Source organism: Montipora capricornis, chromosome 7 (genome assembly GCF_036669925.1).
Source record: "Montipora capricornis isolate CH-2021 chromosome 7, ASM3666992v2, whole genome shotgun sequence".
NCBI lineage: Eukaryota > Metazoa > Cnidaria > Anthozoa > Scleractinia > Acroporidae > Montipora > Montipora capricornis.
The window spans coordinates 46,277,994-46,299,978 of record NC_090889.1 but is presented as its reverse complement, the minus strand read 5'-3'; the positions used below and the strand labels follow the sequence as shown (position 1 = coordinate 46,299,978).

At 39.0% G+C, this 21,985-nt stretch overlaps 1 protein-coding gene across 1 annotated transcript in view; it reads right to left on the bottom strand.

The window, feature by feature from the left end:
- Window positions 1-21,985, bottom strand: part of LOC138057295 (nardilysin-like) — a 74,587-nt gene that overhangs the window by 45,972 nt on the left and 6,630 nt on the right. Inside the window, exons 4-13 of the mRNA XM_068903346.1 lie at window positions 21,039-21,139; window positions 15,541-15,593; window positions 11,182-11,255; window positions 10,563-10,658; window positions 8,780-8,817; window positions 7,370-7,454; window positions 5,993-6,050; window positions 2,298-2,331; window positions 1,003-1,042; window positions 328-397 (exon numbers count right to left, since the gene is read on the bottom strand). Of these exons, the coding sequence (XP_068759447.1) occupies window positions 328-397; window positions 1,003-1,042; window positions 2,298-2,331; window positions 5,993-6,050; window positions 7,370-7,454; window positions 8,780-8,817; window positions 10,563-10,658; window positions 11,182-11,255; window positions 15,541-15,593; window positions 21,039-21,139 (649 nt within the window). The remainder of the gene's footprint in view (window positions 1-327; window positions 398-1,002; window positions 1,043-2,297; window positions 2,332-5,992; window positions 6,051-7,369; window positions 7,455-8,779; window positions 8,818-10,562; window positions 10,659-11,181; window positions 11,256-15,540; window positions 15,594-21,038; window positions 21,140-21,985) is intronic.

Below are 21,985 nucleotides of genomic sequence, written 5' to 3'. Positions count from 1 at the left end.
CTCACGCTTTGCATATATAATAAGCTGCGTTCACACACTGAAATTTTAAGCTACAGCTGTAGTGAGCCTCTGACGCCACTTTTCCGTGGATCCAACCGTCTGAGGTCCAATCGGTCAGTTTTGAACGTGAGTAATGGCGGACCGTGAAATCCAAAACTTACACTCAGAGTAAACGGCCTTTGGATAAAAATCAAAGCTCAAAATTTTGCCAGTCTGGTGTTAAGCAAACACACTTTCAAAATCTGAAGGAAAAAAGGAAGTGGTTTTTTTGATCACAGGGGCACTTAAAGGCATTCATCTATTAATTACATTAAATTATTGTTTTACCTATAATTCTGTTGCTGTGGTGGCAAAACCCAGGATATTTCTAACTGATTAACATCCTTAACTGGCACCACTGGAATAAAATAAATCATACATTTTAATAATGCAAAGTGACTGCCTGACTTCATGGAGATGAATGCATGTATCTCTGAAACAGATGACATTTTTCAGAAAAGTATAAAACTGTACAGTGCTGTACTTGTATGTGTAGTATGCATGATAGTGATAGAAATTGCTCCAGCTGTTTTTTGATTTTCTTATAGAGTATTGTTTATCATTTAACAACTGTAAAATAATGTGCAAATCTTGTTGCCACAGAGTTGCATAATGTTGAACTGTCTTTCACTTGTTACATAGAGACTTTCAACAAGTTTGATATATCTTTTTGCTGATAAGGCTCCTTAGCAAACAACCCCTTTCTGGTCATCCTGGTGCTGTGGCAATGACAAAATATATCTGATATATTTCCTTTATTTAAATCCAATCACACTTCCAGCTAATTCATGAGTAAGCAGTTGAGTGTAGCCTCCTTTAACCACATGCCTCATCCTTGAATCCATGCCAGAAAATCGTTATGAGACAAAGAATAATATACTGAATTGCAATAAATCAAAACAGAAAATATCCGTAACAAAGACCTGTTATAATTATTATAACAAGTCATACAAAAACACTTACTTTTGTACAGTTTGTGGAACAGCTTCTGTTCAAATGGAGTCTGAGAAATTAAACATTCCAAAAAAAGGATTATACATAGTCATACAGCTGAAATAATAATTATTGCCATGTTAAAGCTACAGTGCTGCTGTACATATCCAGCTATAGATCTGACAGCTTGGCAAAAGTTGAGATGATGCTGCTAGGTCTCAAATGTTAGCTGTTCTTTTAATACCAAAATTCCCAAAGGGCTTATAAAATCTCCTTAAAACAAAAGAAGCCATGGCGAAGAAAAGGTTGACAATTTTAAAATCGTTTCAATGCCATGTAAAACCCATTGACTCCTGGGAGTGAGACTTGATAGATTTTACTCCGTCTAACGCGAACTGATTTTACTTGGCAATGGGAAGCAGTTTAGGAGTCAATGGATTAACTTGTTCAGAAGGAAAAATTTTCATATAAAGAAATTATACAGCTAGTACTGTAGAGTACTGCAGTCTATTAAGAAAGCAGCAATTAGTGGTTCTTGTTTATTTCACTGTGGCAAGTATGTAAATATAATTATTTCAGCACAATCAGCACTCCTCCTCTTCACTAATTATAAGTACGTAGTGCTGCCAGTTAAAATAGGGACCTTCAGATTCTAGGACAAGGACGAGAACGAGTACGAGTTTTGACTGTTTGTTTTTAGCGAAAATACTAAGAAGGTTTATAGCCCGTACGATTAATCTTACTCTTTGTTAGCAGTATAGGTTGCTCAGTTATTCTTATAGCTGTTACCTGGGCCTTTTTGCTGATCGAAAAATGCCAAAACTGCTACCGTGTTGTTGACTTGTTTTGACACGACAACATTATTTTTTGCAAAACCTCGTACTAAAATGACGACGGTAACACGTTTTTCCTGCCAAAATGACGCTGGTTTGCTCGTGCTCAATGTTTTTCTACGAGAAAATTTGGTACTCGTAGTCGTTCTCGTCCTAGAATCTGAAGGTCCCTAATGTTGAAACAAGAATACAAGTCTAGCACAAATTCAAGAATTCAAGAACAGAAACTGTTGTCAAGGTAACTTGAAGAACACAAAGAACATGAAGAATTCAACAACACAACTTCTATCCAAGAATAAAAGATAGTCTTATGATAGAATCATTTATTTATTTTAAGAAATCAGTTGTCAATTATTAAATGACACATATACTCAATGAATAGTGACCACTATAAATACAATATGTAACCACTCTTTACCACCTAACTTTTAACACAAACAAAATTATTAATAATCATTACAGTTGTAAATGCACATGCATTATCATACATACTGTGTACTCGTGGAAGCTTGGCTTTGGCAATTTGCTAGAAGAATTGTGCAATATAAAGTAAGCATTATTTTACAGTGCTTGGGGAACTTGGTTAATTTATTTAAAAATGGTTCTTGATCTGCCATGATCAATAACAGTTGATAATGTAACTTTTCAAGGGGACAGTTTTTCAGTGGAACTACACTGTACTGTAGATGTTGTTTAATGTAATTATATTATCACAATCGTTTTCCTCAAAGGGGTTTCCCATTTGTGTGGTGTTAGACAGAGTAAATTACACGTACATGTATGCACTTGCATGGCCATTAATTAGGAGCAAAGGGGTTAATACACCGGGAATTTCGTAAATGATAATTATGATGGTGTCACAATGAGCTTTTTGCAATTCAGTGGAAATATTCTACTGCTTGCTGTGTTTTCATTTCACTTGAGTCTGATCCATCAGTCACTGGCAAATTCTAAAATCTACTGGCCATAGCAGAAACATTTTCTGGTTTGTGGCTTGAGATAAAAATTAATTTATATTTGACATGGGAGGAGGGGGGGGGGGGGGGTACAGACAAAAGAGAAAATGATACTTGCACTTAGCTGGACAATTGAAGCAATTGTCTCTTATAGACACCTGAAAAATGCAGGGGGCTTCTACAGGAATTGAACCTATGGCTCTGCGATGCTGGTGCCATGCTCTACCAACTAAGATGTGAATTAACCCTTTCAGCCCCGTGGGGTTCCCCATTGATGAGTAAAATCGTCTGCCGTTAGACAGAGTAAAATCTATAAGTGGCACTACTGGGAGTGAAAGGGTTAATGGGGACATAGTTTTTGAGTGAATCTAGCTGTTGTTAAGCCCCTCAGTTGAGAGAATGTAAATTTGTTGGGATCATGTGTTTTCGTGAAAGGACTCAATGAATGAAATAAAAACATACTTAGTCTAGTTACATTATTTTATTAATTTTTTAATCTATTGTACATGTGTATTTGAAGTGTGGGTTATCGACAAAAGAGAAAGTTGTATGGCAGATAACTTTGGCTGTTTGGCTGTTGTAGTCTCCAGATGTGTTTTCTGTAGATTCTTAACATAATTTAAAGACCCAGTAAGCCACAGGGTGGTTGCACACCATCTTTGTTTTATGTTGAAAATTCAGCACCATTAAGTTTCACTGATATACCCATCTGCACTGGCCAAGTTACCCTTCTTTTCTTGATCAGAAAGGTTTAATGATTTATGATATAAATTATGTAGCTTAATGTTCATTTTTGGCAACGGTTATTCCAGATTTCAGTTGAATTTGGCCGAAATCACATGTAAGTCAAGGTAGAATTGTGATGATCGACTCAATGGCAAATCAGCTGCACTTTACTTTGCAGAAGTTACACACTCACACTCATAACCGTGACAGCAAGAACTTTTAATTTATCATTTCATGCACCATTAATTTTAGGGCAACTTTCTAATTACCATTCTGTACAATTTGTTTCCTTTGCTTCGATGATTTGTTATTAAATGGTGAGCTTCAACATTTCAATATAGTTAACAACTGAATAAAAGTTTCTTAGCAAACAGAAAGATAACTTTAAAATGGCAAGAGTTGCAACATCAACACCAGCTTAGAATTTTCCATCCATAATTTTCAAAACTGAGTTCGACCGTTGTCTGCCTGGTGAGTTAATCCACCAATGAACTATAAATATTCACATTTTCATCTCAGGGAAGAGATCGACTAGCAGAGAGAGGGCCAACCTTTATAGTACTTCACAGTGCTGACAGGAAACATTGCAATTCGGTTGATGCTAAAACTGTGATGCACTGAGGAATGAATGTTTGATGCAACAAAAAGCTAAACAGCGAGGAACAATAAAGCCCTAGTTCATGTGAGAGCCAAACACCAATGGAGATGCACAAAGTTTATTGATCCTTCCTGGGTCTTTAGTGTCCCTATGATACTTCCCTGTTTTTTAACTATATCTATAGTGTCTGGAGTGTAGTACTTAAAAACAATTTCCCCTATAGTGTATCCATGTGGTTTAGCTGGCATTTGATTTAACTAATGGTAACTAATCATGTCAAAGAAGTAACTTGATTGCATCTCTTCAGAAAGAAATGTGCAAAAGTGTAAGTTAGAATAGAAATCTTGTTGAAAATCTTGAGCTTTTTGTCTTCATAGAAGTCTTTATAGAAATGTCAGACACAACAGTTACCCTTCCGATGCTGTGAATGTTCTGACGATTCAGAATGGAATAATTACATTCTTGACTTGTTTGATGTCATTAGTTACCAGGACCCAACTGGATCAGCCAAAAATGAAAGGCCCACTAAAACGTGAGGATAGTCACTACGAGGGACAATTTTTTGAAGTACTGCACTTCAGACACTATAAAATAATATTTAAATGAAAAGTTAAGGGACTTTAAATTTCATTGTAAACATTCACAAATTCATGTACAACGTGGCCTGATCCCTCACTTAACATTTCACACTTAAAGGGGCACTGTCACGCTATTTCAGTCAAACTTCAAGACTCAAAACACTAAAAGACGTCCTTGCATCAATGAAAGCCCCCCCCCCACCCCCCCCCCAAAAAAAAATGCTGTAGTTTTGTTGCCAATGACCACTGAAGTGCACTGATGCTATTGTTTGTTGTTTGTAGCCAAGGATGGAGAGGATGGAAATGGATTGAAACTTGAAAAAACTGGCCAGTTTTTTCAAGTTTGGAGACAGTAAGTGTTTTCAGAAAGACACCAAAAATTAAATGCAAATAGTTCTTTTATCATAAATATATTTGATAACTTGTCAGTGGGTTGTCAGGGACGCTGTACGCCTGAGTGTAAGTACTAATTTAAATTTTTACCAATTTTTGATCTATAAAAACAGCAAATGAAGCATGACAGTTCCCCTTTAACATGTGTTTGGCCCCGTCCACATGTATCCGGATCTATTTGAAAGCACAACTTTTTCTTTCTGGATATGCCTTCCGTTCACACATATCTGCTCTCCAGAGTGGATATTTATAAATCTGCTATGAATCCAGAACCGTGTGGATGCTAAATCCAGAATTTTTTTTTATCTTGATGACGTAACAAGACCGAGCCCAGTTGCTTACCATAAAATCAATTCTTTACTTCTTGGACTTATTTCAAGAAATATCATGTGTGTGCAGTTAAACATAGCTACGAACACTGCACAATTCAATTATGCCAAAAGGCGCATGCTCTGTTACCTCTGTTTTCTTGAGGAGGCCTGCATACTAGAGTGAATCCGGATACCTTTCGGATACATGTGAATGGGCAAATCCGATTTGAATACACGTGTCGATGGGAATATTTTTTAATCTGGATAAAAAAATATCCAGATACATGTGGGTCAACAGGATCTTAGAAGGAGGATTATAAATAACTAGCACATACATGTACAGTACATGAGCAGAGGCCCATTTCTTGAAAGCCCCAAAAAGCCATTCGTGAAGCTACCAAAGGCTTCTTTTGGAAAGCTGACCTTTTAACATGTTTTCAAGATAACAAAAAAAATGACTATGAAATGTGACGACTTAAATCCTCTCCATTCTCGATACAGTATGTATGTAAAGGGAATTGTGACACCCGAAAATGGCCTGTAAAGTTTCAGGGCTTTCGAGAAACAGGCCCCAGGACTGTCAGGTTTAACATGAATTTTTAGATATATTTTTTTGTTCACCTACTTGTTAGGTATTTCAGAAAAAGATCCTCTAACCATCTCTTCAAGATCGTCAAGAGGCTCTGAAAAAAGGACGGAACTCAGGATGTCACTTTCAAAACATAATAAAAATAAAGTCAAGATATAAGATTACTTTGAAAGATATACCGGTACATTACATCACACAGCTACTGAACCTACATGAAACAAATATTATATTAATGTCAACCCAGAAATGTTTGAAGATGGTTTTTATTTGAGAGCAGTTTGAGATAAACGTATGTTAAAAAAGTAAATATTTACATGTACGATGTACCTACTGTGCCTAATATGGTCAAGGAAAGCTTCAGCAATAAAGTGAGCTGAAAACCTTTTTGCAGCTCTGAGAAAAAATGGCCGGCAAAAGCCTTTTTGGACCAGACTAGACTGAGGCAGAAATCAATCCTTTAGTCAACAATACAGTAAACACCTGCATATAAGAACAAGTGGATTAAGAACATCAGGCTGAAATTTGGCCAATAAAGCACCATATAATTTCAGCCTGATAGATAAAACATGTTCTTAATACAAAGGGAGAGGGTATTAGGATAAGGAAACAGTACAGTACAGTAACTTATATCAAAGTACAATCACAATGGTGTTCAGGACCATTACAAACTATAAAATCTATTACAAAACAGCATTGTATGTTAATTAAACCTCTAGTAATATATAATTTGAAGTACTTCTGAAACCAATTTTAAGAACATTTTAAGAACACTTTCAGACTGATTTCTCACTAAGCACCCCTCAAATAGGTAAGAACAATATCAGCCTTATATGCGGGTGTTTACTTTACTCCCCTGTGAACACCTTAGAGTTTTTAATAAAACAATAATAATTATTCTACAGCACTTGGGCTTGCTGGATATAAAATGATTTTTACCAACTCAGCGTGTTATCTAGTATCACTTCATATCCAGCGTGCCCTCATAGCATACAGTGTAATAATTATTACATTGTGTATTGTTAAATATCCTTCCCTTTCATCCAAGCAAATGACTCAAGTTGGAAAACAGTCTTAACAATACTTTTATTATTACAGTGTATAATGATAATTGGCTTCAGTTAGCCGTGGTTTTCATGAATTCTACTTGAATTATGCAGTTGGCTTTTCTAGGCCTCAGTCCTTGGTGTACATGTACATGTAGATCAACAAAGTTTGTTAACATTGCTACTTCACTGAATTTACTTTAACACATCTATAGTCATTGCCATTATTTAACACACATGCACAGCACTTGGTATCCATATAGCAAACACCACATTTTTAAAAAGCGTTTTGAAGTTGCTGCATCTGTGAGACTTAAAAAATAATATGCAAGTTTCTGCCAAAAAAAAAGCAAACAAACATGACACTTACCTCTGGAAATAACAGCCAATGTCATGTATTGAGCAGAATACATCCTCTGCTGAAAATCTCTTAAAGATTTCTTCACATCCAAACCCTGCAGTTACAAAAGGCATTTGGCAATACATTAACTTGCTGAGACTACACTACATGTAGGTCTGTGCGAAGAAGACTCTTAAAAGTTGGCAGTTTTTATCTTTTTGTGGTGCCCATGACAAGCACTGCTGTAATGGCCTGGCCCTACATACATTGTGCATGTATACAGATTCTTTAACCCAGGCCAAAATGGCATCTACATTTGTAGCACACCACAGTTTAAAATACAGTATAAGTAGTTTACCACAGTCCACGACAATTCTCCAGTTGGTATATTGACCACACACTAACACTGACAATTATTTTCTTTGAAGATCAAATTTCTTTTAGGACGAGGGAAGATGGTTTTGTCTGTTTCAACACCCACATGATAGCCAATAGGATAATTAATAGACAGCAGTTTGTGTTACTTTGACATTTTTATGCCACAGGGCCTGGCACTAGATATGTTTAAACCATTGACCCCTAGGAGTGAGACTGAACAGATTTTGGTAAAAGTTAAGAATCCGGTCCCACCAACGCGTCAGCCAACACATCGGCCAACGCGTCGGCCGACACACCACCAACACACTACCGACACACTACCAACACGTCGGCCGACACACTACCGGCATGTCGGCCGACACACTACCGAAGCGTTGGCCGACACACTACCGACACGTTGGCTGAAACACTACCGACACGTTGGTCAAAATATTTACTTTATAACGCATTGGCCGACGTGTTGGCCGATGCGTTGGTGGGATTGGATTCTTAACTTTTACCCAGATTTTACACATCAACTGGGGGCATCCTAGGGTGTTTGAGGTGTCAGTGGGTTTATAATCAACTGAGTTGATGTGGTAAATTGACCACTGTAAGGAAATTTGAAAACTGACATTTTGAGTGTTAGCCCTTCATCAAAGTGAAGGGTACAGTTGCTTTCTGAACTAAACTCCTTTACTGTCATTTACATGCACACAACGTACGGTATTATCATAATATTAAATTTGTGCCATGCAAACAGTAATTAATGATACTAAGGGCCAAAAGAGCTCTCAAAACTATGCATGCACCATTTTACCATGACTACATACTCAGGATTAGAGCGTTCCACTGGCCTCACCCAGGGAGCCATGTTACCTGAGTTAACAAAGTCTTTCTTTACTTAGGGTTATAAATGAACTACAGCTGTACATTGAAGTACTAGCTGGAAACATACTTTTGTCGATGGATATGTACATGTACAGTAAGCATGTGGTCATGGTAAAGAAAAGAGTACTCTCAGTTGGTTCAAATCACTGACACAATGATAAGCTCACACTGAGAATGCAAAACACCACTTACTTTTTCTTTGGGAACTTTCTGTAGTGTTTCTTCACTTCCTATTATGACAGGGCAAAAAGTTGATTCAATATGACAAGTTTCACATTCCTATCTACTGTGAACTTTCTACATGACTTTGTACATTTTTGTACATGTAGGTTGGTTCCACCCAAATCAAACTTAAGAAACAGCTTACTCATCCATGAGGATGGAAAGTGAGGGTGAATGGAATTCTGTCATTCTTATCTTTTTGTGACATTTGTAGTGATGACTGTCGATAAAATTGTTGGGCGCGATGATGGCCCGCTTTGACCACAGAGACAGGATAGCCACGTTTTTCGAAGAACTGGCACATCTCCTCTGATTTGCTGGAAAAATTGGAGTCATCACTATGTAGTGATGACTCCGACATCTATGTAGTGATGACTCCGATTTTTCACCCTCATAATCACGCGGTCAAAAGCATCATTCTTAATAATTTTAAATCACTCCAAAATGATCCCGAGACTGGTAGAATCTTTTCGCAACCTCCACTTATTTCATTCAAACGCGACAAAAACGTAGGCAACTTTTTAGTTAGAAGAGCGCTCAAAACTAACGAGCAACCCGGCACTTTCAAATGCGCGCACTCACGATGCAAAACTTGTCTTTTCATTGTTAACACTAGCAAGATATCGGGACCTAAGCGATCTGTTAAGATCACCGATCGTTTCACATGTACCTCCGCAAATGTCATTAATGCATAACCTGTACGTTATGCAATAAATTATACATTGGCGAGACAGGTAGACGACTAGGTGACCGATTCCACGAACACCTTTGCGATGTTGAGAAGAATGACAAAGATGCATCTAAGCCAGTCGCTTGTCATTTTAATCTCCCTAACCACTCCAAAAAACACATGGCAATCTGCGGCCTTTCCCTACACTTAAGTACGACGGAAAGCCGCAAGAATCTAGAACAAAAATTCATCTTCCAAATCGGCACCCTTAATCCTCACAGTATTAACAAACGCTTTTCATTTAACTAATATATTCCTATTTTTCATGTTGCCATGTTACCACCAATAGCGTAGCTCATACTCTACTATAAAAACTACATGTAACCCATAATCCCTCGATTCGCTCTGACGAAGGTCTAACGCTCGAAACGTCAGCTTTTAGAATCTCTGTACGGTGGCCAATTTACATTATCAACTCCGTTGATAAAACCAAATTTTTGTATACATGTAGATGACATTGTATGATCTCTCTCCTTTTTCAGCCCCTTGAACATGGTTGGGGATGGGGAGAGGGGAACAAATGTATGCAGAGGAGAGCAGTGGAAACTAGGATAGAGTATAAAAGATCTCTTGAATGAAGTTTTAAGGAAGATACAAATTTAAAAGAACGCTGATAAAAAATGCACTTAAATGAATATCTTTCTCAGCATTGTTACCTTCAACTGTCAAAACATTATATTAAATTTTCCCGCTTTAAGTTTTCAACTTGCTTTCCCCCTTATTTTGTAAATAACTAACACAATCAGGGCTTCCACTAAAATCTCAAGCTAGCTGCCAATAAATCACATTGGTAGGCTGGGAGCCAATTGCTCGGCAGCTTGGGTTGGGAGAGGTAAGGTTTGTCTAAAAGTATCAGGGATTTGTGCTCGTTGTTTCTGCAGCACTTAAATCCTCTGACCCAACCCCACTTACTGACAGCCCTGGTGCAACAAAAGAATAAATATATCAGAATAAAGACAAACAACCAAACTTGACCTACATGTAATCAAGCCTCAAAAGTTCACAACATGGTAAAATACTCACCCCACAGAAATTTTCCAAAGGGATGACCTTTTTGGACTAGCAAAGAAAACAACTGCATCTTCCGCACAGAGTCACTCTGATAACTCATTCTAAACTCTAACAAAAATTGAGCAACAATTAACATGTAGTTTATTCACATGGAAAATAAGGGCAGCGACGCAAATAATACTGTATGTCATTTTACAAAAACCTGTGTAATGTCTGAATGATCAATATATGTATCTCACCAACATATTGGCTATGTTGTTGCTGTGGAGCTTCACTTTGTAAAGGAATTATTACTGTGCATATAAATCTCTTCTTCATGCAATGGTTTGACATGCATGTACAATTTCCCCCTAATGCTTAATTAATACATGTAAACTTACCATACATACTCACAAAATACCCGTCATGTGTAAAAATTGTGTCACACATGGCATAAAATGTAAGACAGCACTTTTGCCGAATGGTGATAATTGTCAATGGACAATTTACCATGAAAAAGCTGCTACATGTACATGTAGCTTTGATGAGCTTTTAAAGGCTGTGAGCCAGATAAAGAGCATTAAAATATTAATTTGCACTTAATAAATAATAATATTTATTTATTACTTTCCCACTAGGGGCATCAACTTACCACTTTCAACTGCCTGTATTTCTCTTTCCACACTATCTTCTTTAAGCAGTGGTGAAATAAAGAACTGGGCAAACCTGCAATCATGACAGTAAAAATCTGGTGGTGAACTTCAAACCTGAATGTATAATTATTATAACAATTAACTTCATTTTTACCTTTTTATGGATATTTTGTCAAGTCAGAGCTAAAATAATTTCAAGCTGCAGCTAGTATATAGTCATATCCCTGCGCCAGAAGGCCAGGTTACTTGATAGTTACCTTGGTACGATACTGCACCTGTACATTGTATGTCATGGTGGGCATAAGGAAATGATAACTAATTAAAAGTTGTGTTAATCCAGGCCATCTATTAATAAATGACACTAAAATATATCAGTGACAGGGATAAAACAACATACAGTAGGCAGTTCCCTAAAAAAATATTATCGCGATGAATTTCAAGGAGAATGTTAAGTTTGTTTGTGCAGTCAACTTGGAAGCCACAAATTTTGCAAATGAGTGGAACTACTGGTTGGAGGCATTTGAAAACTACATCCTCCCTTGTGACTTTGGAGAGGCTGTAGAAGACAATTTTTCTTGCTCAAGTTAGCGAGACATGAACTACGACAGTTACATCTATTTTCGAGAAAAACTACTGCAGTAAGGGGGTACCAGCCCTAACACTGGAGAAGGCCCAAATGCTGGAAACAGCAACAGAGAATGCAAAGAAAGATACTGTACCGAAACCTCAAAGTTTCCCAGAGAAATCTGATGTTAATCAGTTCAGATAAACAAATACAAAACTTCTACTGTACGTCATGTAACACAAAAACAAAGAGCTGTTTTTGATGTGGAAGGGATTCATGAACATCTGGCCAATGATGACCAACCTCATGCTAAATGTGACCAGCACTGAGTGCAAGAAATGCAAAAAACACTGGACACTTTGGAAATACACCTGTATGGTACAGGGTGTACTACAGATCAAGTGGTTCAGAGAAAGAGGAAGGAAAGGTGAAGGCTGATCATACATGTAACATTGATTTACGTACACTTTATAAAAGTCCCCAAAAGGGCTTTTCAACAGCTATTTACAATCGATAGTACATGTAACATTCCATGTACTCATGTATTAAGCAGACCGATTTGATATCTTTCTTGAATTTTCTGAATCTACTTTCCCCTTTTAGGCCAGAGTCTAGTGAATTCCATATCTTAACTGCTCTATACATGAAAGAACGCTGGCCACTAGTGGTTCTTTAGTTAGGGATAGTATTTTGAGTGTGGATAAATGATAGCATACAAGAATTACAGGCACGATTATAAATCAGATGCACGTCCATTGAAGCACTTCAATGTCATGATTATAGAATCCCTATAGAATTGAGTATCTTTTACTGGAAGCGATTGCAGTTGCCTAAGCCTGCAGAAATGCGAACGTACATGTACTTCCTGAAACCCAAGATAATTCTAGCTGCAAAATTCTGTACAAATTGATGTTTTTACCAGAATTAATTACCAGAATTAATGTTTTTACCAGAGGTGTTTGTCCAGACAGGTGGACAGTAAAATAGTTTACTCAGTACCAAAGCATTTATACAAAAGTCATGTAATCATCTTCAGTGAGCTCATGCTCAATAGATTTTTTAATTCTGTTTCCAGTGTATCTGACAGAGGCTTGATGTACAAGACGATGCCATGTTAAAGACATTTGTCATAGCTTAATAAATACATTTACGCGTCGATGGTCATGCCTACGTCTTTGCTGATGTAAAAGGAATTAGTTGTTTTCCTAGGAAATTGACGCTGACTTCCTCTTGTGGAATGTCGGTTTACCATCTGGTGGGTTACAATGTGAGGCACCCTGGTCTTGTCAGGGTTAATTTTAAAAAATTACTTACATGTAGAAGTAAATATTATTTCTTTACCAGTTTTAGGTCCTGTAGCGTTTTTCTTTTTGAGAATACAGCATTTTGAATGTTTGAATTCTGCCTTGCATGACACCAAGACAGTAGCTGAGATAAAGCTGTCAAAAAACCTTGTGATTTTTGGCAAATTAAGCATTACAAGCTGTAGAAGACGTGTTAATGCTCATTTAGTTCAGCTCAGAAGCAAAAAGAGGGCTTTTACCACAAACTGAGGTCCAGATGTTGTGTCCATTCGAGGTCTCCACACAAAGCTCCGTAAAATTGAATGATAAGTTTCGATAAATAACTCAGAAACCATGCACCAAACAGACTTGGATTTATAACATTTCCTTTGAACGGTTTTGGATTTTATTTTTTATCGCATGACAGTGAGAACATTCTATTGCTAGAGGACCAGTGTGTGACTCACTGTACTGCAGGTCTTCCTCCAAAATGTTAATACTGTCATGCATGACACTTCTTGGGAATGACAATAATTATTATTTAGAGTCGTCTTGTAAGACTATATTGAGCAGCAACAAATGATGGTTGCAATTGGCAAGTCCTTGAGGTAGACGGAAAGCAGCAACAGCGATAGTATTGCCCCTTGAGGTACACCATGTTCCAGGGGAAGTGGACTGGATGTACTTGTTGCAACACGGACTGCATGGGTCCTCCCACTCTGATAACTGTTGAACCACCGAAGTGGGCCAGGAGATGCCCCAATGTGCTCTAATTTGCACAGCAAAATCATGTAGTTTAAACTGTCAAATGCCTTTGAAAGGTCAAGTTGACTCTTTCTTCTGATCCATCGCATTCCGGAATGTGTCTCAGGTGAATATGTTCAACGTCTCTATAGATTGATATACTATAGTCCGTCACCACTTTGCTGATTGTTTAGAAGCTTGTGTTGAGAAAAATAATCAGTCAATTGAGCAAAGGCAGCTTTTTCGCACACCTTTGATACAGTTGGTAATAGGCATAAAGGGCAATACTTTGTTGCTATCTTATGATCAAACTCCTTAGGCAGAGGAATAACCTCCTTGTACTTCCATGCGTCCGGGTACATGTAGACAGAACTGGTCAAGGAGCAGTTGATAACGTCAGCTAAGACAGGCAGAACAGGCAGTCTGTGAGCTATGCAGTCCTTGATAACTCGCATGGACATCAGTTCTTGTAAAAGATCAAACTTATTTGATGGCATTGTAGAAATAACATTTTGGATGACACGGGATGGAAATTGAAAGGCTGGCTTGCTGAATAAGGTGCTAAAGAAAAGTCTGAGACCGAACTATCTTGGCCTATGCTGCTGTCTGTCCCACTGGAGTAAAAAACTCATTAAATTCTGTGGCTACCAGGTCTGTATCTTTATTGTTAGAGGACCTTGTCACAAGCCAGCTTGCTGAAAGACATTATTTTACGAATGGTTTTCCACATGGACCCTGTGTTCCCCTTCTGTCAATCTCCTCCTTAACACGAGAGTGTTTGGCTCTCCATAACATTCCTTTGGTCAACATTGTTCCCTGCAGCAATGTACTGTGACCTTACTGCACTGTCCTGTGTATGTCTGAACTGCTTCTTAAGGGTGTCTCTCTTTTTCATGGCTTAATTCCTTTATCTCATCAGTGACAAAAATTTATATGGGGTTGCATGATTTTGGAGTCTCAAGGTTTTCACAGCTGCATAAAGGTAGTCAGGACATCCAAGAAGAGCTCGTTGAAGATAGACAACTTTCTGTTGCCATCACGAGTATGGTACATGTAGGTCTCATCAAAGGACACTTTAGAGACTGCCATACAGAATGGCTGATGAACATAGCTCTTGTAAGATTGTGTTGATACAGCAAACATGAACTCGTACCGCCATGAATACATTAATTTACCTTGCTAGTAAGGAAGGGGGAGCAGACTTCATGATTGATGTTGAAATTGATGGTAAAAAAGTAGAAATGATCATTGCCACTGGCTGTGCAAGAGCTTTGGTTCCAAAACAATTGTGGGTAAAGTTTTCAGTGTTAGGAGGTGGAGAGCTCAAGTGTTTTGGGACAATTGAAGCAAAGTGAGATGTAAAAACCAAAAGATCATGGAACCAGTGTTTGTGAGTGATGTTGATGGACTACCAGTACGTGGAAGGATCACTGCTATCCAAGCCCATTAAAGGAAGAGTTGGAAGTGTTCACAACTACATGTATGAATATGACACCAAAGTCGAATTGCCTCCAAAAGTCTAGAGACAACAATCAGTGCGTGCACCTCCAGAATCAACAATAAAAGAACAAATTGAACACATGGATTGAATACATAAAGATGTGATTGAGGAAGCAACAATAATCATGAAACAATTAATACTATAATAATATGAAAAAGAGTACTGACTACTCTAAACCTTCCCAAGAATCAATGGGGAAACACAATTTAAGTACATGTAAGTGCCAGAAGCTTTGAAAGTAATAGCATTTCATATTGAGTTAAACCTTTGTAATGCTTCTTTAAAGTATTTTCTTCGAACATCAAAGATGAAGGTTGTCTGTGAAGAAAATGACAAAATAACATTAATGTGAAGTATTTAATCATTCTCAAAGTACAACTGTAAAGATTAGTAGAGGAAATTACACATTCGAGCACATTCTGAATTACATGTAATAAGAACAAGTGATAGATGTTTTCAAAAGTGGACAAACCAAATCTTTCAAAACATCATGAATCTATTAATTCTAATATTCTGTTTATAAAATAAAATAATACACTTAACAACATATTCTCAATGAAATCTTGTGCAAGGATCTACAATTTTAAGATGTGGAAAAACTCATATCATGCCATGAAAAACTTTCAGATATGTTTGAACTCTCATGCTTAAGATTTTTAATTTTAAATGAAATGAATAGAAAGTATATTTAAAGCACAGGAAGACATCATTGCACTTAGCTGAAAAATTCATGCAATTGTCCCTTTATAGACTTGCTCCCAACTGTGTGGCTTCAAAGCTCAGTTGGTAGAGCATTACACCATCTTCGAAGAGGTCATGGGCTCGAATCCCGATGGAGCCACCTGGATTTTTCACGTGTCTATAAAGCGACAATTGCTTAAAATGTCAAGTTAATGTCACTGTTCCTTGGTATCAACATAATTAGCTTTTAAACGCGTAACAAAAGGTGCAATAGAACAAGACAACAGACGTATTGGCGTTTTTTGAGGGGAACACAGTGCCTTGAGGCTGGTTAGCCTACGCGACATCTGGATCGCGTGACATAGAACAACCTCACTTATCTCCCCAGCACTACGAGCTGAGTGGTAAACAGCACGTGCTGGATCGGACAAGAGTACTGGTTAGCGAGCAATGTACAAAGGCAAACAAGCCAACAAGCTTGGGGGAAGTCGCTGTGCAGACTTAACCGCACCACGCAGGAGTGACCCAATTTTAATGAAGGCAAAGTGATATATCCAACCCATCTTCAAAGGGAGGGAGGGAGGGAGGGGAAAAAATTGCAAACAGCTAGTTGGTTTACTAGAAGACAAACTGCCCAGTGAACCTTGGACGGCTAACTGAGGCTTTTATAGCTAGACTATGTCTATTAAAGTAGCCAGTTGCACAGGTTCTACTATGTAGCAGGTAGGCATTACACATGCTCTTTACCAGTAATTGTAACAGATTTGGCCAATGCAGGTGTACGTTATAATCTGAGATCTAGGAACAAAGTCTTTATGTCCTCATTTATTTACAACAAAACCATTGATTTTATGACCTTGAACAACCGACTACAAAGAACATGAAGATAACTATCGCGACATGAATAGCCCTTTTAGTACGGCCACGTTCCACCCCCCGATCCCCGGTCGCCAACGTTGACGGTGGGAAGTAGGTCGGTATCTGATCGTCTTCGATCCTCCCACTTTCGTTCTTGATCCTTCGCCGATCCAAGAATTTCACCTCTGACGACGAAATACGGGTGTCCCCGACCGTCTCTGTCCACCAACACTCCGGTCTGTTGCACCGACAACCGTATTTTACTGATGGGGTAGTAAAATCTTATCTAAGTGCAAGGGTCACCTTCCTCATTCTATAATTAATTTTCTTGCATTTTCCTTGAGATTTCACACTTCCTTTTGCAAAATAGCAAAGCTACAGTCAACCACTTTTGCTTTGTGTTTACTACTCTTGGTCTTAAGTTTGGTTGCTATAGTAACTATTCCGACTCTTCTGAATAATAGGGATTGTTTAATCAGAATCATGTAATTTTGGCAAGTGTATTTCAAATTATGAATTTCAAGATTGTTTCAATTAAGAAACGTTATTAATTTTTGCAAAAACACAACAACTTCATTTTTTTGATAATATTATTCATGCATAAATCGAGGCTTGAGGTGAACAGTATAACAAGTCCTGTAACATCTCCTTTCTCTCAATGCAAAAAAGAAAAGACACTAATTATTTAGTAGCTCTAAATCACCAACAAGAACCCTAATGAAGGGTAAATAAAGTGTCAGTCAACAACTATAAAAAGGTCCAAACTCAGGTGGTCTCACAATGTGTGTTCTGGTTTGTTGTATCCCTCCCTGGTCACTGTCTGCTCTCGTCAGTGAGCTGTGTGTTAAGTTTGAACTGTCGGGAGGGGGGGGGGTGGGGTGGGATGGGATGCTCTTCTTCTCCACCCCACTGGTCTCTTTATGCACCTGCTCTTGAGTTATTCTAAGAAACTTCTGGTTTCTTCGGTATTGGTGCCCTCTCACATGTGGTTTCTGGTGTTGGTTTCACTCGCACTGTACCAATTTACTTCAGGCAGTACCACGGAGCCTCTATTTTGCTGTCTGGTGCTGCAACTTGATTTGCTCAGTTACTCCTTCTACTACTTGAGGTTGCGGTGTGAAGGAGGCTTCATGTGTATTGAGACATTAGGGCTACTGCCAATTGTTTTTGTCAGTGTATTTCTCCAACTGAGAATTTTCATCCAGACATCCTCACCACTGCATTTAGCTTTCTTGATAAACTTTTTGGCAATTATTTTTTACTGCCGACTTGATCTTGCCATTTACATGTAACTGACAGTGGTATCGTGATGTTGTGATGTGTTCAAAGTCCCACTCACATGCAATTCTTAGCTAATGAACTGCAGTCCGCTGTCGCTGATCATAACATCTGGTACACAATAGTGGCTAAAGTGTGCTTCGCTGCATCCTATGATTGCATCTGGTGTTATGATTGGCAGTTTATCAACTTCCCAAAAATTTGAATAGAAATTTCCCCTGTGATCATTCTTTTCCTTCCAAGGTGAAGATATCCATTGCATCTTGACTTCCGGGGCATTGGACTTGGCATTCCAGGTTGTCAGAAAGTTTGGGAACAGATTGCTGAGTTCTCAAAGTAAAGCCTGGTTTACACCGTGACATTGTGCTGGTTGGTTCTCTTTGCATGCACTGCACTGAGCTTACCATGTCCTGGATCTCACTGCTCATACTCAGCCATTATCTATAGGACATCTCTTGCTTAGCACACACATGCTTCAGCTCCTAGGTGACTTGAGTGGAAATGATGATTCTCAACATCTAAGAAAACTACCTGGAGTTCTGTGCATCGCAGATGAGGCCGTGTGGCCCAGTGGTTAGGGCGCTTGCCTTGAGTTCCGGAGATCCCGGGTTCAAGACCTGCTCTGACCACTCACTGAATTTGTTCCTGGTAGTCCCTGGTTCAACTTCCCAGCTGCACTTGTAAATAGCCAACTGGTTTGCCTCCGGCCAGTTGGGATTCTTAACAGTTGTTGTTGTTGTGTTCTGTTGTTTCGTTGATTGTTTCATTGGCCCTGAAAAGCCCCTATGGGGAGCGGTCAATTAAGTATGTAAATTTGTATTGTATTGTATGACCTCCGTCTATGGCACTGGAGAGTCCGATGAAGAAGCAAGAGAGAGGAGTCTACAAGATTTCTTCAACGGTGCATGGATCACGGCATTGTCCTTGACCCAGACAAGATGAAGCTGAAGATGAGCGAAGTAAAGTTCATGGGACATCTCCAGACGAACAAGGGTTTGAATCCTGATCCTACTAAAGTAGAGGTGATCACAAAGATGCCTAAGACACAAGAAACGGAGGGCGTTCAATGCCTCAACGGATTCATTAATTATCTAGCTAAGCTTCTTCCAAAACTGTCTGAAGTCATGGCACTGATCCACCACCTGACTCAGAAAGATACTCCACAGAACTGGCCCTTGGAACAAGACCAGGCTTTGCAAGTGTGCAGCGGCTAGTAAAAGAAGCGCCTGTTCTGTGTTACTAAAACCCTTCCCTGGACCTCATTACACAGTGTGATGTGAGCCAGAATGGCCTTGGCGCAGCACTTGAGCCCATAGAGTTTGAAAGTAGTGTCCTTACTGATACTGAAAGCCGATATGCTCAAATAGAGAAGGGAATGCTTGCGACTGTTTCTGCCCTTGAGCGTTTCAACATTAATTTTGATTGGCATGTAAACACGTCAAAACTGACCACAAGCCACTGGAAGCGACTCTACTGAAACCACTCGCTCAAGCATCTCGATGCCTCCAGTTAAAGTAATGTTGTAATGATGATGAGGTTACAAAAGTACCATTAACATTTTTGCTGTGCACTACAATACAATACAATACAATACAATACAATATTCTTTATTTTGAGAGGGTAATACATGATTAACCCAGTAATGAGTTTTCTAACACATGGCCCTCTGTATACACCACAGAAGACAGACCACAACACCGGGAACTACATGCCCTACTCTTTGCGACAAGTGTGCGGGTTCTTTTACGTCCCACAGGATTATGAACATTGAAGGATTGTGAGACGGGACCTCCGGCTTATCGTCCTTATCCGAGAAGACTAGCGAGTCTAACCATTTGCAGATGTAATTACAAAGGCGGCACTTTCTCCTCAGTTATTTAAAGACCCTGAGTGTTGGTCCGGCCGGAGCTGAACTCACGACCTCCCGCGTGACAGCCCGGTGCTCAACCAACTGAGCCACCGGTGCGCGACACTATGAGCGTGGCAAGAACATGCACTTAGCTGCAAAGAAGTGGACGACTTAGCATCAGTCAACCTTCTCCATTATCTGCCCATATCTGAGTTTAGAGACAATAATCAGAGCAGAAACCCGGTAGGACCAGTCCCTGTGGGAATTGAAAGAGATTTTTCTATCGTTGGATGGCCTGAAGAAAAGAAAGATACCCCGGCGCTCATGCACCCTTACTTCAGCACACGCGATAAGCTGACCATACAGGATGGACTGATCTTCAAAGGGAATTCCATTGAAGACAAGTTTTGGCACCAAGCTCAAGTTACTGCAAGGCTTAACGAGCGGACGTACACCGTTGAGACAATTGACAGAGCAGTCTACCACAGAAACCAACAGCATCTGCGAAAAACATCTGAACCACCAGCTGAACCCATCATAACAGAGGACCCTGTGGAGGTGACCTTCCTGGAACAGTGTCAGAGGTCGGAGCAAGTCAGGAAGAGGCCAGCATCCCTCAAGGACTACATGATTGTATGTCTGTGACTAGACTCCTGACTTGCGATTTTTCATTGCTGTTGTCATGATAGTAATTAGTGTTATGGTTATTGATCACCCTATGTTGAACTCACCTACTCATAGATTTGTTTTATGGACCTACTGACTCTGAACTCAAATGACATTGACGCTTTTCATAAATGTTTTCAATTTTTTGGAAGGGAAGATGTTACAATATGTATGTGATTACTATTGATGATTAACTAGACTAGGATTGAGTTACATGGGTGCATCTTGTTCTAGGCTTAATGTGCTAATAAATAGTTGATTGAAGCAGAGCTTAAAACACTTTGTATCACACAATCAAGACATTTGTCACTGTGTATCGCTTGCTTCCTTGGCCCAAAATGTCAATTAAGTCAACACCCTCTACATGCATGTTTCAGCTCATGTACAAGTACGGTAGTGTGACTGAAGTAATCATGACAAGTTTGAATTACCCTCTCACAATCTGTGGAAGCGTTGTCTGATCCTCCATGCTTTTTAATAAAAGCATCAAATGCATTTTCATCAGGATATTTCTGACTTCCCATGAATACCACTGTAATTGCAATAAACATGAATTAAATTATAGGAAATTATAGCAAATAATACATCATCACCCTAGAGAAAAGTTAAATTTTAACATGCAAATTTTGTGACCCACTTGCCAAAGAGGTTCCCTGCTAGCAGACGTCTCTTTTCTTTTGCATTTACTGGGCTGACGAGTATGGAAAAAGACCTCTGCCATGCATCAAAACTCACTGTGTTGAGCACTCATAGTGGTTACATTGTACTTGCACTGTAGCGATTGAATCCCAATGTGATACTTCATGTTGTGTGGGGTCACTTACAGCAGCAACAGAGGAATTACTGTAAAGGAATGCACAGGACACAGCAGGCTCAAATCACAGTCACCAAACATGTCATGGGGCATGCGGGTTTGAAGAGTGTCGTCCAAGGTTGTGGACGGCGGTTGGATCAAAGTGAGTTTTGACCCATGGCAGAGCTCTCTTCTCCCGCACTCGTCAGCCCAGCGAATGCTTAAAGACCTCTGTAGCAGGGAACCCAACAGGTTACTTCACTTGCCTGGGTTTATTAATTAAATGTAATACTATGTAAATTTAAGGAAAAAATACTGTATAGACATTATTTTGATTTCTCTCATTGCTTACTGTAATTTCCGGGCGATTACCCCCGCGGTAGATTAGCCGCATCGGTCATTTTTTGCAATAACAAGAAAAAAATTTCAACAGATTACCGCACTGGCATATAACCCGCACCCAAAAACAAAAGAAAGTTATCTGCACGAGCGATAACTTTGAGCTTATACTCAAAAGTAAAACTCTGACGTCCGCACTTAACACCGGGCATTTTGACTCAAAATTGTTCGACTGGCTACACTTAT